Source organism: Cimex lectularius, unplaced genomic scaffold (genome assembly GCF_000648675.2).
Source record: "Cimex lectularius strain Harlan isolate CLEC.00 unplaced genomic scaffold, Clec_2.1 scaffold51, whole genome shotgun sequence".
Lineage (NCBI taxonomy): Eukaryota > Metazoa > Arthropoda > Insecta > Hemiptera > Cimicidae > Cimex > Cimex lectularius.
Window position 1 is genome coordinate 1,159,825 of NW_019392674.1, and position 12,054 is coordinate 1,171,878.

The 12,054-nt window shown below is 32.3% G+C and overlaps 1 protein-coding gene across 2 annotated transcripts; it reads left to right on the top strand.

Moving 5' to 3' along the window:
- The first annotated feature begins 7,221 nt into the window (after positions 1 to 7,221).
- On the top strand, positions 7,222 to 11,731 carry LOC106662265 (methenyltetrahydrofolate synthase domain-containing protein). 2 transcript variants are annotated; one of them, XM_014386232.1, is made up of 7 exons: positions 7,222 to 7,565; positions 9,276 to 9,559; positions 9,621 to 9,825; positions 10,331 to 10,443; positions 10,504 to 10,929; positions 10,972 to 11,211; positions 11,272 to 11,731. In XM_014386232.1, exons 1-7 carry the CDS (start codon positions 7,541 to 7,543, stop codon positions 11,449 to 11,451), a joined length of 1,473 nt encoding a protein of 490 aa, XP_014241718.1. In that variant the 5' UTR covers positions 7,222 to 7,540; the 3' UTR covers positions 11,452 to 11,731. The 2 variants fall into 2 exon arrangements, with proteins under 2 accessions (XP_014241718.1, XP_014241719.1); XM_014386233.1 differs by having other exon boundaries at positions 10,990 to 11,211.
- The last annotated feature ends 323 nt before the right edge of the window (positions 11,732 to 12,054 follow it).

Genomic DNA, 12,054 nt, shown 5'->3' on the forward strand with positions numbered 1-12,054 from the left:
TTTTCAAGAAAGTAACCATAGAATATCAAAATTAAACCAGAGGTTTCTAAATAAGTGATATTTGAAAAATATGTTATTTTTATGGAGTTATTAAACTCAACAATATATTTTGATAGACTTCCAACTATTTTTTTGTGACAAAATAAAAATGTTTGTTGTTGAAAGAATTATTTCAGTATTTCTTGTTGAGATTACAATATTATATAATTTACTCTATTTGCTAAATCAAATGTTAAAAATATTATTTGGCCGATGCATTGAGGCAAAGCCAACCAAAAAAAAATATTTGTATATTTGGAAATGTATCCAATATGTTCGTACAGTAGAAGAACAAAAGTTTGAATTTGCTTGGCTTTTGTTTAAACATTGTTAGTACATTTAAATAAAAGTGTTCAGCCTGTCATCCTTTTCAACAATTGAACATTACTAATATATTTTGTCAATAATTATTTTCTGTTTTTCTTTTAGCTATAGCTTTTTGTTATTTTTATATACTTGTGTAGTCATAGTCAGTTATAAATTGTCTTGTATTTTTAAAAACTTTTAAGTACATAAAAATAATATAAAAATACATCTTTAATGTTACTGTATTTCAAATTATACCAATATATTTTTGAATCTATTTTTTATATTCTAGAATTTGATGTTTATTTTTATAATCTAAAATAAATCGATAAAGTAAAGTTGGCATCATTAATTGCCCTTGTTTTCTAATGGTTAAATTAATTAAACTGATGATTTCCCCTGAAAAATATAATTTATAGTACAATTTTAAAAAAATTTAAAAATTAATCTCAATAACAAAGTGATTCATTATCAATAGGGCTTTGACTGTACACCTACATTTTTTTTTTATAGCTAAATGCAGCTAGGAAATGTAATTCAACCGTGAAAGTGTTCAATCAAGACCTAGATTACAAATTTATAAAAAAAGATACAATAAAAAAACAGCTAAAATAATGACGGTTTAGTCAAAGTTTATTCAAATTTGTTGGTAAATTAAGCTTTATTTGGTCGTTTACTCCAATTCAGGACCCCACTGAGGATGGTCATATCAAAATGATTGGTAACGACCAAATTACAGGTTCATCAATCCGCAAACTACAACATGAACTCTCACAAATTAATTGTTACCCTAGAGATAAGATAGATCTCAGCTATGATTTACATACTAGACACACAAGATTTTAAAATCTGTGCTTTTAGAATTGAGACTTACATTTGCATGCTTTATTTTATTTATACAAAACCAGATTTATGTATTTGTCATCTAATTATGTTTTTAACTTCTGCTTCTAATCTTAAATGTGTTATTTAACAATTATCCTTGTTAGTAATATTTTTAATTAAAGACTTTTACATCAATGTGATAGTCAATTAGCATGAAAACTAAATGAATTGTAGGGTATAGAGGTAAAAGGTGCAAATTACCTATAGGGTAATTAATGTTAGGGCACCTAACAAAACCCCTTGGGCTAATCCCAACAATCTTCCAAGCTGTGGTCCATCCAATAGAACTCTATGCACAAGAGTTCATAAAAGTATGAATGTGCACAGATCTAGGTATTTCCAGACGTTCTGGCATCTATAAAGGCACTAACTGTGTATTCTTTTAGCCACAACCGTATCGGGGAGTACCTAAATTGTTTAATGGCACTGGGAAATGACAAGGTTACTTTAAAGTGGATTCCACCACAAGAAGGTATAGAGGATATATATATATATAGTNTTTTTACAGGTTGGACAGGCTAGTTTAGGTTAGGTTGGTCAGGTAGGCTGAGCAATTAGGTGCATTGGAGTGTGTGCTAAAGTTGATACTGAAAAATGGCTTAAGAAAGAAACATAAGCACAATATAAAATGGACGAGGGAAGCTAAAAGATTTATAAATCTCTTGAAAAGGAAGGTGAAGGAACCTAGGAGTCTACCTCATTAGGCAGGATTTGATCATGGGACTGACAATCATAAGGAAGGACAATAGACCATTTTAAGGTATAGTCCCCAAGTTTTGTCACATTCTTTGGAATACATTGTGCCAGTAACACTCTTGGGTTTTCATAAGGTGTGCATTCCAGGTTAACCTTTGGTCCAGAACTTCATCTAGATATGTAACTTCTTTGGAATGTTTTATTTCTTGGTTTTGCAAGGTTAAAACAGTAAGATAGAGCATTTTTTACTGTGAAAAGCACAATTGTTGCTTTTAAGAGATTTATGTTTAGACCCTTATCATGACACGATTTCATTATAACATTTAAGGCTTTTTCCAATAATTTGCCTAATTGTTACAACAATGCAATGTAAGTCCCATGTAAGTCAATGCTAATTATAGTTAGTCCACTAAAATTCTCAAAAACGTTCTTGTCAGTACCTTTCCTTGGTGGCAACCACTCAGTGGTTTTCTTGTAAACTTTTTGTCCATAAGCCTACATTTATATTTACAATACACTTTTTTTTCCTTTTATTGATTACTGATTTATATAAGCTCAAATCTGCACATACATAAACACAATTCATTCCTATGCCTTATCAATCTAGCCATGGTGGTTGGGCTTCAGATGATGTCAACAGCTAGGTCATTTCCGTTCCTAAAACCAAACCTATTCTCACTTTCACTCACTCTTAAGTAAAGCCTTTCTTATTTACATACCATTCCTTCTGGTTGGTGTAGTTATTAATATTTCTCCATCATGCTTTACTCCTATATAACTAACCTAGTGGGTACTCAATTAATTATACACAATTTTTTTTTAAATGAAAACTTTGAGTTACAGGCGAGATTCGAACCCACGACTTTTGGCTCAATACGCCGCTGCTCTACCACTTGAGCTACCGTGACTTCGATCGCCCATGCCACAAACTTCTCATTTCGACTACCCGATTTTATTCTAATTGAAAGCAAATCGCGGCTTCATATAGAAACACTTTTTATTAACGATTGTACTAGATTAGCGGGACTGTGTACAATTCACAGGTGTGATTCTAGATTAATACTAAATTTTATCAGCTTCTATTAAATATATAAATACTCAATTAATTATACACAATTTTTTTCAAAATGAAAAATTTGTGTCACAGGCGGGATTTGAACCCACGACTTTCGGCTTAATACGCTGCTGCTCTACCACTTGAGCTACCGTGACTTCGATCGCCCATGCCACAAACTTCTCATTTCGACTACCCGATTTTATTCTAATTGTAAGCAAATCATGGCTTCATATTGAAACACTTTTTATTAACGATTGTACTAGATTAGTGGGACTGTGTATGATTCACAGGTGTGATTCTAGATTAATACTAAATTTTATCAGTTTCTATTAAATATATAAATACTCAATTAATTATACACAATTTTTTTCAAAATGAAAATATATATTTATTATATATTTAATAGAAGCTGATAAAATTTAGTATTAACCTAGTGGGTGTTCAATATTCCGCCATTTGTTCTCTCACACTGTACATTCATGCCAATATATACATTCATTCTCAACACACTATCACAGGGACACAAACTATCAGAACTATCTACAATAATCCAAAAATCAGAATAGGAGAAACAGATTCACTATTGCGCTCAAACACAGTTCTCGTGTCGGGTTGGATCTCTGCATGGAGCCAAGGAATTGCACTATTTAATTTTGTATTTTTACTTTTAGAGAATCAAAACCAGTGTCAATATTATATCTGTTATGTTTAACTAATTTATATTCATGTTTTATAATTTAATTATAATTTATTTAATGTGTGCAGGCTTTTGCACTTATGTCAGAATAAAAATATTCCATTGCATTCTAAAAGTGGCAAATTCATATTTTGAAGTAAATTCATTTCAATCACCATAGGGTAGTGTGCTCGGACCAATCCTTTGTATCTTTTATACTGCAGATGTTACAACTATACCTACCACCCTCCGATGACACAGCTGTACTATCTTATAACCCCGATCCCAAGGTTGTTTTGGAAGATTTGCAGAGACATATCACAGTTTACTCTACAAACTTATAGGCTAAAAAGCTACTATTTGGACGTATGGAATAGAACTGGGCCATCATTAAGCCTTCCAATCTTTTCAGTCTAAAGTCCTCAGATCAATTATAAATGATCTGTATTATGTCTCCTACACTACCCTCCACGGTGACCTTAAAATCCATTTATCCAAAACATAATTCCTCAAAAATTTACCAAGTTCCACAACAATCTTTAGCAATCACCCCCAATAGTTTCACCCTTGCTTTTGCCCACAAAACCCATCCATACAATGCTAAATGGCCCAGCGACACCCTTTCTGAGGAGTAGGCTGTGAAGTGGAAGCTTGATATTGATTATTTACTCCCCTCAATGTAAATATGCAAATAGCTGTAAGTATATTTATGATCATCAAATTACATATTGTAACCACAAATTGCAGTCTGTAATAAAAATTAAATTTTTTTTAATCAACTTGTTTATTCAGTTAGTAACATATACTAGCAATATGAACAGCAGTTGAAAAATTGGGATATTTTGAGTTTTGGTTAGAAGACAATCTTTACAACTATCGCTGTGTTTTTATTCTTCTCAAACTTTATGAAAAAAATCATTACCAGTATTACTTATATCATCTACTTTCCAACAATTCTTGCATCGCTCTCAACATGGCATCACTAAACACTGCTTTTTTTTAAGCAATTGAGAGAGTTGATCATAACCTGTTATTGTAAATACTTGAATCTGTTGAGATTTCAGGATGATTTTTGGATTTCTATTATCTAACTAAAATTGTGATACTAGGCAGAAACCAATCTCAATAATAAAAGTTTCTTCTGGTGTTCCCCAAGGGGCTCATTTATCTCCACTCTTATTCATCTATAACCTTCCTTCTATTCTAAAATACTCAACTTCTCTTCTCTTTGCAGATGACATAAAATTTTTGATGCCTATTACCCCTGAAGATGAACACTAAGCTGACTTGAATGCTCTTTATCACTGGTCTTTACAGAACCATCTATTTCATAATTTCACTAATTTCGTGGTCCGCTTGACCAATTAATATATTACAATTAATTACGGTTTTAGTTGAGATAAAAAAAGTCAATGGCACGAGCGGGATTCGAACCCACGATCTTTGGCTTGATACGCCGCTGCTCTACCACTTGAGCTATCGTGACCTTGATCCACTCGGACACCAACTTCCCATCTGAAGGGGGGAAAATTCAAAAAGGTGCGGTTGAGATTGGGTCGAATCATGGGTTCGAATCCCGCTCGTTCCACTGAATTTTTTATCTCAACTAAAAACCTTAATTAATTGTAATCTATTTCATAATATTGATAAATGCTATTCTATCAGCTTTTACCAGGCTAAGATTAATTATACCTTCAATTACTTTATTCATAATACTACTCTTCCTTTTAAAACTACTTCTAAAGACCTCGGTGTTACTTTTGGCAACAAATTAAATTTTATTGCCCAATGTGATCATATTAAGTCCTCTAGTTGAAAACTGCTACGATTTTTATCCCGTTACTGTTTTGATCTCAGCCCAAATGCCTTGATCAATCTTTACATGTCACTTGATCAGAAGAGGAATAAATGGAGACGATTCATGTCGATTTTAAAAATTCAGATGCCATGGAACTAAAACAAGCCAGTGGTAAGCAAATTCCACAGCCTTGTCCAGCAATTCTGAAGGAAAAGGCTAAAGGTTTAGAGGAGTGTTGAAGGCTTGGGATATGGTTGGTGTGTTTTGATAAGGAATGAGAAAAACAGTTGATAGATATCAAGAACATTTATTTTATTTAATTTTAAATATATATATTAAAACTAAGTTTATAAGTGTTTAGAAGGTGAAGGCTATAGGGTGAAATATGATCATAACAGTATCTAATGCACGAATTGCAATTTAAAGATGATGAGCAGATTGAGAGGCTAAGGAAAGTGAAAAAATAGTGCTACAATAAGAGAATAAAGGAGTTATTAGGGGTATAATAAGAGGAACTCTAGTTTTCTGTGGAATGAAAAAGCTGAGGCGTTAAGGAGAATGGAGGCTTGCGTAGATCTTTTTAATAATAGAGCTCACATAGTCATGCCATGTAGTAAACTAGGAGTTAAAAATAACGCCGAGATTTTTAACTTTAGGGCAGAAATTAATATGGGAGCCGTTGATACGAGAAAGGGATAGGCAATCTGTACTAATAAGTTTATTGGAAATTAATAAGGACTGGGATTTGTTACGGTTTAAAAGAATGCCGTTATTTCTTGACCACTGGTTGAGAGAATGCGGATCACGGTTGAGCAGAGAGATCTTTCAATTCTCCTTTTTCTTCATCGTACAGTCTAGTGTGCAGACACGTTAAATCTTGACTTATTATGTATATTTTAAGCTAAATTATCTTTCATTATTTTCATATTGATAAAATGTTTTCGTACAAATTATTTAACGTGTATGCATTTAATTTCCATATTTAAGTTTATATAATTTGTAATTAAATTTTTTACTCAATGTAATTAAACCAAAGTGTGCACAAAATACTCATATTTTTACTTAGTTAGTCAATATATTTTTATGTGTTTTCTAATATTATTTATATAATGTTAGAAAAATATATTAATTTACAATGATCATTTACAAATTAACAATAACAATATGTGATCTTTTTTTGGTATATTTATATGAAACGTTCTTTTAAGCTATTTTCTTACTTTACATATTGTTTAATACTTCAGTGATTTTTCCCTTTTTCTTAATTTTTTCTTTTTATTGTTATATTTTATGTATAGTGTATTTCTATATTTAAACATTTTTGTAAATTGGATTAATTCTGCAAAATATATTATTTATTCTGATAAGGTTGAGTACTCTGAGATAATAATAATAATAATGATAATAAATAATTTCTTATATTTTCTTGGTTCGAGGAGAGAAGTTTTGACATGAACCATCGGGTACCCACGATTTGGACCGACTCGAAAAATTGACTTTTTAATCAAAATCCAAAATATGTAAATCATATGATTTTAAATAAACAATAAAAAAATTTGAATCACGGCCTTTATCAGCCCAAAAGTATTTATCAAGGGTGATCGCTATTTAAAACTCAGTTTTAATGGTCTTAAAGGCTTAAATTTCGGCCGGGGCCGAAGATAAGCGGCCGGTGTTTTCCCTTTCGTCCCAGGCGGTATTAGCCGGGTTCGGAACGTAGCGAACTTTGCACCATCCACAATTAAGATTTGTGTAGCTTCTGCCGGTCCGGCACCGAGCCTATAAAAAGGGCGAGGATCACATGGCCGGCATCAGTAGGAGTTGAGATTGCCCAGTGAAAAAGGAAGAGAGAAAAATCCGCTCAAGCGAGAGTTCGAACCCCCCCACAACCCAACCCCGGGACCATTTAGGCTTACAAAAGGATCTCCTTTTTTCTAGAAAAATCCTAAATCGGTGATAATTTTTCTGAAGGAAAAAAGTCGATACAGCAGTTCCTTGTCCCTTAACTGCATCATTTCAATTTATTTTCATAACGACATTTTTTCTTTGGAAATTTTGAATCTTTGCTAACTTAAGGAACAAAATGACGGCTGGAGATGAAATTAAGCGTAAGTTTTAACAATTTTTTTCTTTAGAAACTATTTCTTTACTTTGCTAAACGGCACAGGGCTATGTTAATAAAATACTTAAAACTTTTGCAAGATAGTGCATGCCCAAACTTGTTTCATCATACATTTGCAAACTATCTTGCACGATCTTGCATAATTTAATAAAAAGCTTTTACTTTAGTACATTACTGTATAATTCCTTTACCATGTGTCTTTTTTTTTTAAAAACCAATAACTAAAAATAGTTTCCTTAAAGAAAAACTTTACTCAAATGTCTACTTGTAACTTTATAAAAAAATTTCTGCACATAATTTTTTTTTAAATTTCTCATTAAAAAAGAAAGTTAAATTTTTTAAATTCAAAAGTAGAAACTATTTTACAACAGTTCGATAATTTAAACTTTTACTATGTATTTTTAAAATCAGTTGTTCAAATTTATTCAGGTGTTTTTTTATGGTTTTATTTATTTAACATTTTAATCAGCTGACCTTTATTATTTCTAATTTTTATTTTGTTGAAATACACTCAACAACTAAATAAACCGGACGTATTTTGTTAATCTTTTTTTATGTGAAATGAAACAAAATCAGAAATTCATGAGTTTTAATTAAAAAAAATGTTTAGTTATGATGGTTTGAAAGACAATTCTCCAAAACTGGAAATCCATTTAGTGATAAATGAAAATTTAACTAACCATTTTTTTACATTATTTTGTTCTTAATGTATTATTATGAGAAAAACCAGGCAATAAATTTTGAGTTAAATTAATTCTATCATAGATGATTTTCTGGTTTTGTTGAATTTTCTTTCAAACCATCATAATTAAATATTTTTATTATAAACTCATGAATTACTGGTATTAACTTGGTTTATATTAAAATAAGTGTTGTATAAACACTTGTTAATATAAACAAAAAATATGAGTTTTTTTTTTAACTTTTAACAACCTGTTAGGCTGATTCTTAGCCCTTTTCCAATAATTTTCAGAAGGGACCTTACCTACATTCATATTAATTATCAATAATCTCTTCTTTCACTTTTTATGAAGTTTTTCCATTTAAAGATTGGCTTGAAAAACTCCATATTACAGTGAAATGTAAAATAATTTAAAATTCAAACAGGTAATTAGGGGTACACAAATATGTGTAATATTAAAGGAGATTTCAAAAATAAATCTTAATTACAAATAGTGCTAAAAGTTTGCATAGTTTAAAAATTCCTAACTTTAAGTTTTAGATGTATTGACCAATTTTCTACTCATGAGTATTCTCGATCATGACATATCATGATGGAAAAGCAAATTAAATTTTTAGTGCCATACGTTTGACCTATTTTATCATCATTAAATGTCTACAAATTGACTTAAGCTTTTGCACAGATGGTTTGAAATTTGTTTGAAGATCGACTCAGTCCCAAGGATTTGCTTTTTCAAGACCATGATCAAGAGTATTCATGGAAAATTACTAATGAAATAAAAATTAAGCTAACTTAATAAGCTGAATTTAAACAAGTTATATTAAAATATTTAAAGGAATACAATATAGTTTTTGGAAATATGTAAAGAATATTTTTCAAGCATAATCAACATATTGGTCAGGATCACATTTTTAAAATTGATACATTACAATTGAGATGATAATGATAAATGCTAGTAGTTAGTTTTATTAAGTTGGTTAAAAAATTTGTTAAATTAATTTTTGGTTTGAGCAGCTAGTGAGGTCAAGGCTCAGACTCAAGTCGAGAAGGAGGTGACTCCTCCGAAGGGGAAGGAGGAAGAGCCTACAAAGGCGAGTATAAGGAACCAAATGTGGGCTAAACTCGAAAGTTCCGACCTCGTCCTGTTTCCGAGACCTTGCAAGTACCGAATACCTCGGATCAAGGGCGAGAACGAAGCCGTTGAGAGGCTCGCACAGCTTGATATATTTAAGAGTGCTAAAGTTGTTAAAGTTAACCTCGATAAAGCACATGAGCGAGTCCGGCTTGAAGTCATTCAGGTAAATCATGATGCATATTTTAAATCTGCTTTGTGTTATTTTTAAATGTATTTTTTTTTAGTCTGGGAAGGAGCTAGTGGCCGGAACTCCAGGCCTGCGGGAAGCCGTGTTCCTCCTAATGAGACCACCGATGGAGCCGAACAAGATGGCTAACAAAATGGCAGCATCAAGGATCGGAATCCACCATTTGGGCATGGCCCTTGACTTTTCTTCCGAGTCAAAGGCTGATCTCGTCATCCTAGGATCGGTGGCGGTAGACAAAAAAGGTAAATTTCATAATTGCGAACATGTCTTTTTCTTACCTACTGGTACGTGTTACCAGTATAAACATCTTAAAATATTTGATGGTTCATCCATCAAATTTCTCATCTTTACATTTTTAAATTTTTGATCCTATGTGTAAAAAATATTTTGTAATTGGTAGGAAACATAATGTCAAGAAGGCATTAACTTCATAAAATTTGTTCATTAAGAGGATTTCATTTAATTTTTACAGATTGAGGTTATGCTTACAAATGGTATAGGTTCAAAAGTCCTTTGAACTTCTGATTTAGATTATCTTGGTTTTAATATATCTATAACACAATACAGTGTATTAATAATCATAGTGATCTTGCTGATTGTTTAATATTGTCTGAAAACTAGGCTTCAAAAGGTCAAATACATGATTTACACTTTGATGTTTGTGTTAAACAAGGTTAATTCTATAACATTAGCTTTTAAATTATCGTTCAAGCTTTACAGTAAAATTAATAATTCTTTGTTTAATAGGTCATCGTATTGGGAAAGGAGAAGGATTTTCAGATTTAGAGTATGCCCTCCTTTCCAAACTTGGAGCCATTTCCCCGAATGCTGTCATCGCAACAATTGTACATGATGTTCAGGTATGTGTGAAACTGTTTCTTTCCAATTATACCATTTATATAACATAAAACATTTTAAAGGTGTATGATGAATTCCCTGAATCAATGTTTAAACCGCATGATGTACCAGTCGATGTCATAGTCACACCTACTCAGGTGATAGAAGTAGAAAAACGACTTCCACGACCAAGTTTGATGTGGAACTTATTATCAAATAGGCGTGTGAACGATATACCCATAATAAGGCAATTGCTTGACAAAGAACAGTTGGGCGGGAACAAGATAGAATTGAAGGAGGTAGACTCTGAACCAGAGTCACAGCGCCCCTTCTTGCCAATTCGTAGGCGTAGATTTATGAGACGTAGGAGGCAGGCATCAGCGCCTGAGCAAAGGCAACAGGGAAGACCGATTAGGAGGGAATCAAGTGCACCCCCTCCAAACAGGTCCAGCAGAACATTCCGCAGAAGGCCGAGAAGGCAGCTGCCGGCAGGTGCCGAATCGCCAAAAGTAAGTTTTAAAATGCTGTATGGACATGTAACATTGAATCAGAATTATGTTGTTTTAAAGGTTGAAGGTCAAAGAGAAACTGGTGTGAAGCCAATGCGCAGAGGCCCTATGAGGAGAATCAGCAAACCACGCTACACAGTAGATTTTAGCATCCGTGTTAATGGGCTGACCTCATCAGTGCGTATAAGAGATCTCAAAGCTGCTCTCATTGAGCGTGGTGTAAGGCCAAATGACATCTCATGGCGTGCAACCAAGGGTGTTGCTTTGCTTCACTTTGCTAAGGTAGAGTAGTTATATTATAATTAATATAATATTGTCATATTTATTCTGATTTGATTTTAGCGCAAACACCATGTAGCTCAAGAGACCATTCCGATGGTGACTGCTGGAGTTGATGAAGTAGTTGCATCTCTCCAAGGATTATCTGTCAAATCGGAAGATGGCCCAGCAATGGACCTCAGCGTCGAGGCTGCAAAACCAATTGTTCGTGCAGAACCTGTGGCTGAGGCTACTGCTGTCTAATTAAAACAAAAAAAAAGAAAAACATATCCTATCAAGCAAGTCTCCAAATCACCCGTTCGATTCTATCTTTGTTCAACTGTTTTTCAATCGTTTGTTGACCGCATCTTTAGTTAATTGTTTTATATTTCAAAAAGATCATTTCGTTTTGCCTATTGTTTCTAATAGAGATTCTGTTGCTGAAGAAGAATTACTATTTGCATTTATGCGATTGAAAGTTAATCTAACGGGAATGGAAAATTTAGACCAAGTTCACATAAATAAAGCACAGTTCATTTGAAAATTGACTTTTCATTTATTTTAACGGTTAGAATTAAGGTGTTTGGTTTTTGATTATGCTTAATGAATAAGGAAGAGAAATGACTTTTTTTGTTTCAAACCAACCTTCTAACGTCATGAGTCTTTTTTTGTTACCGAAAGCAATCACGGTATCAAGGGACTTTATTTGAAGTGTATATTATTTTGAAAATGCCTTTTTAAGTACATATATGAATTTGGATAAAGGTATGATAGTGATGTATGTTAATTTCAATTTTATTAGGGTCTTTTATCTTAAATAAACTTTATGAACTGTTTATTGTATTTTTTATTAATCCTGCTTTTTTT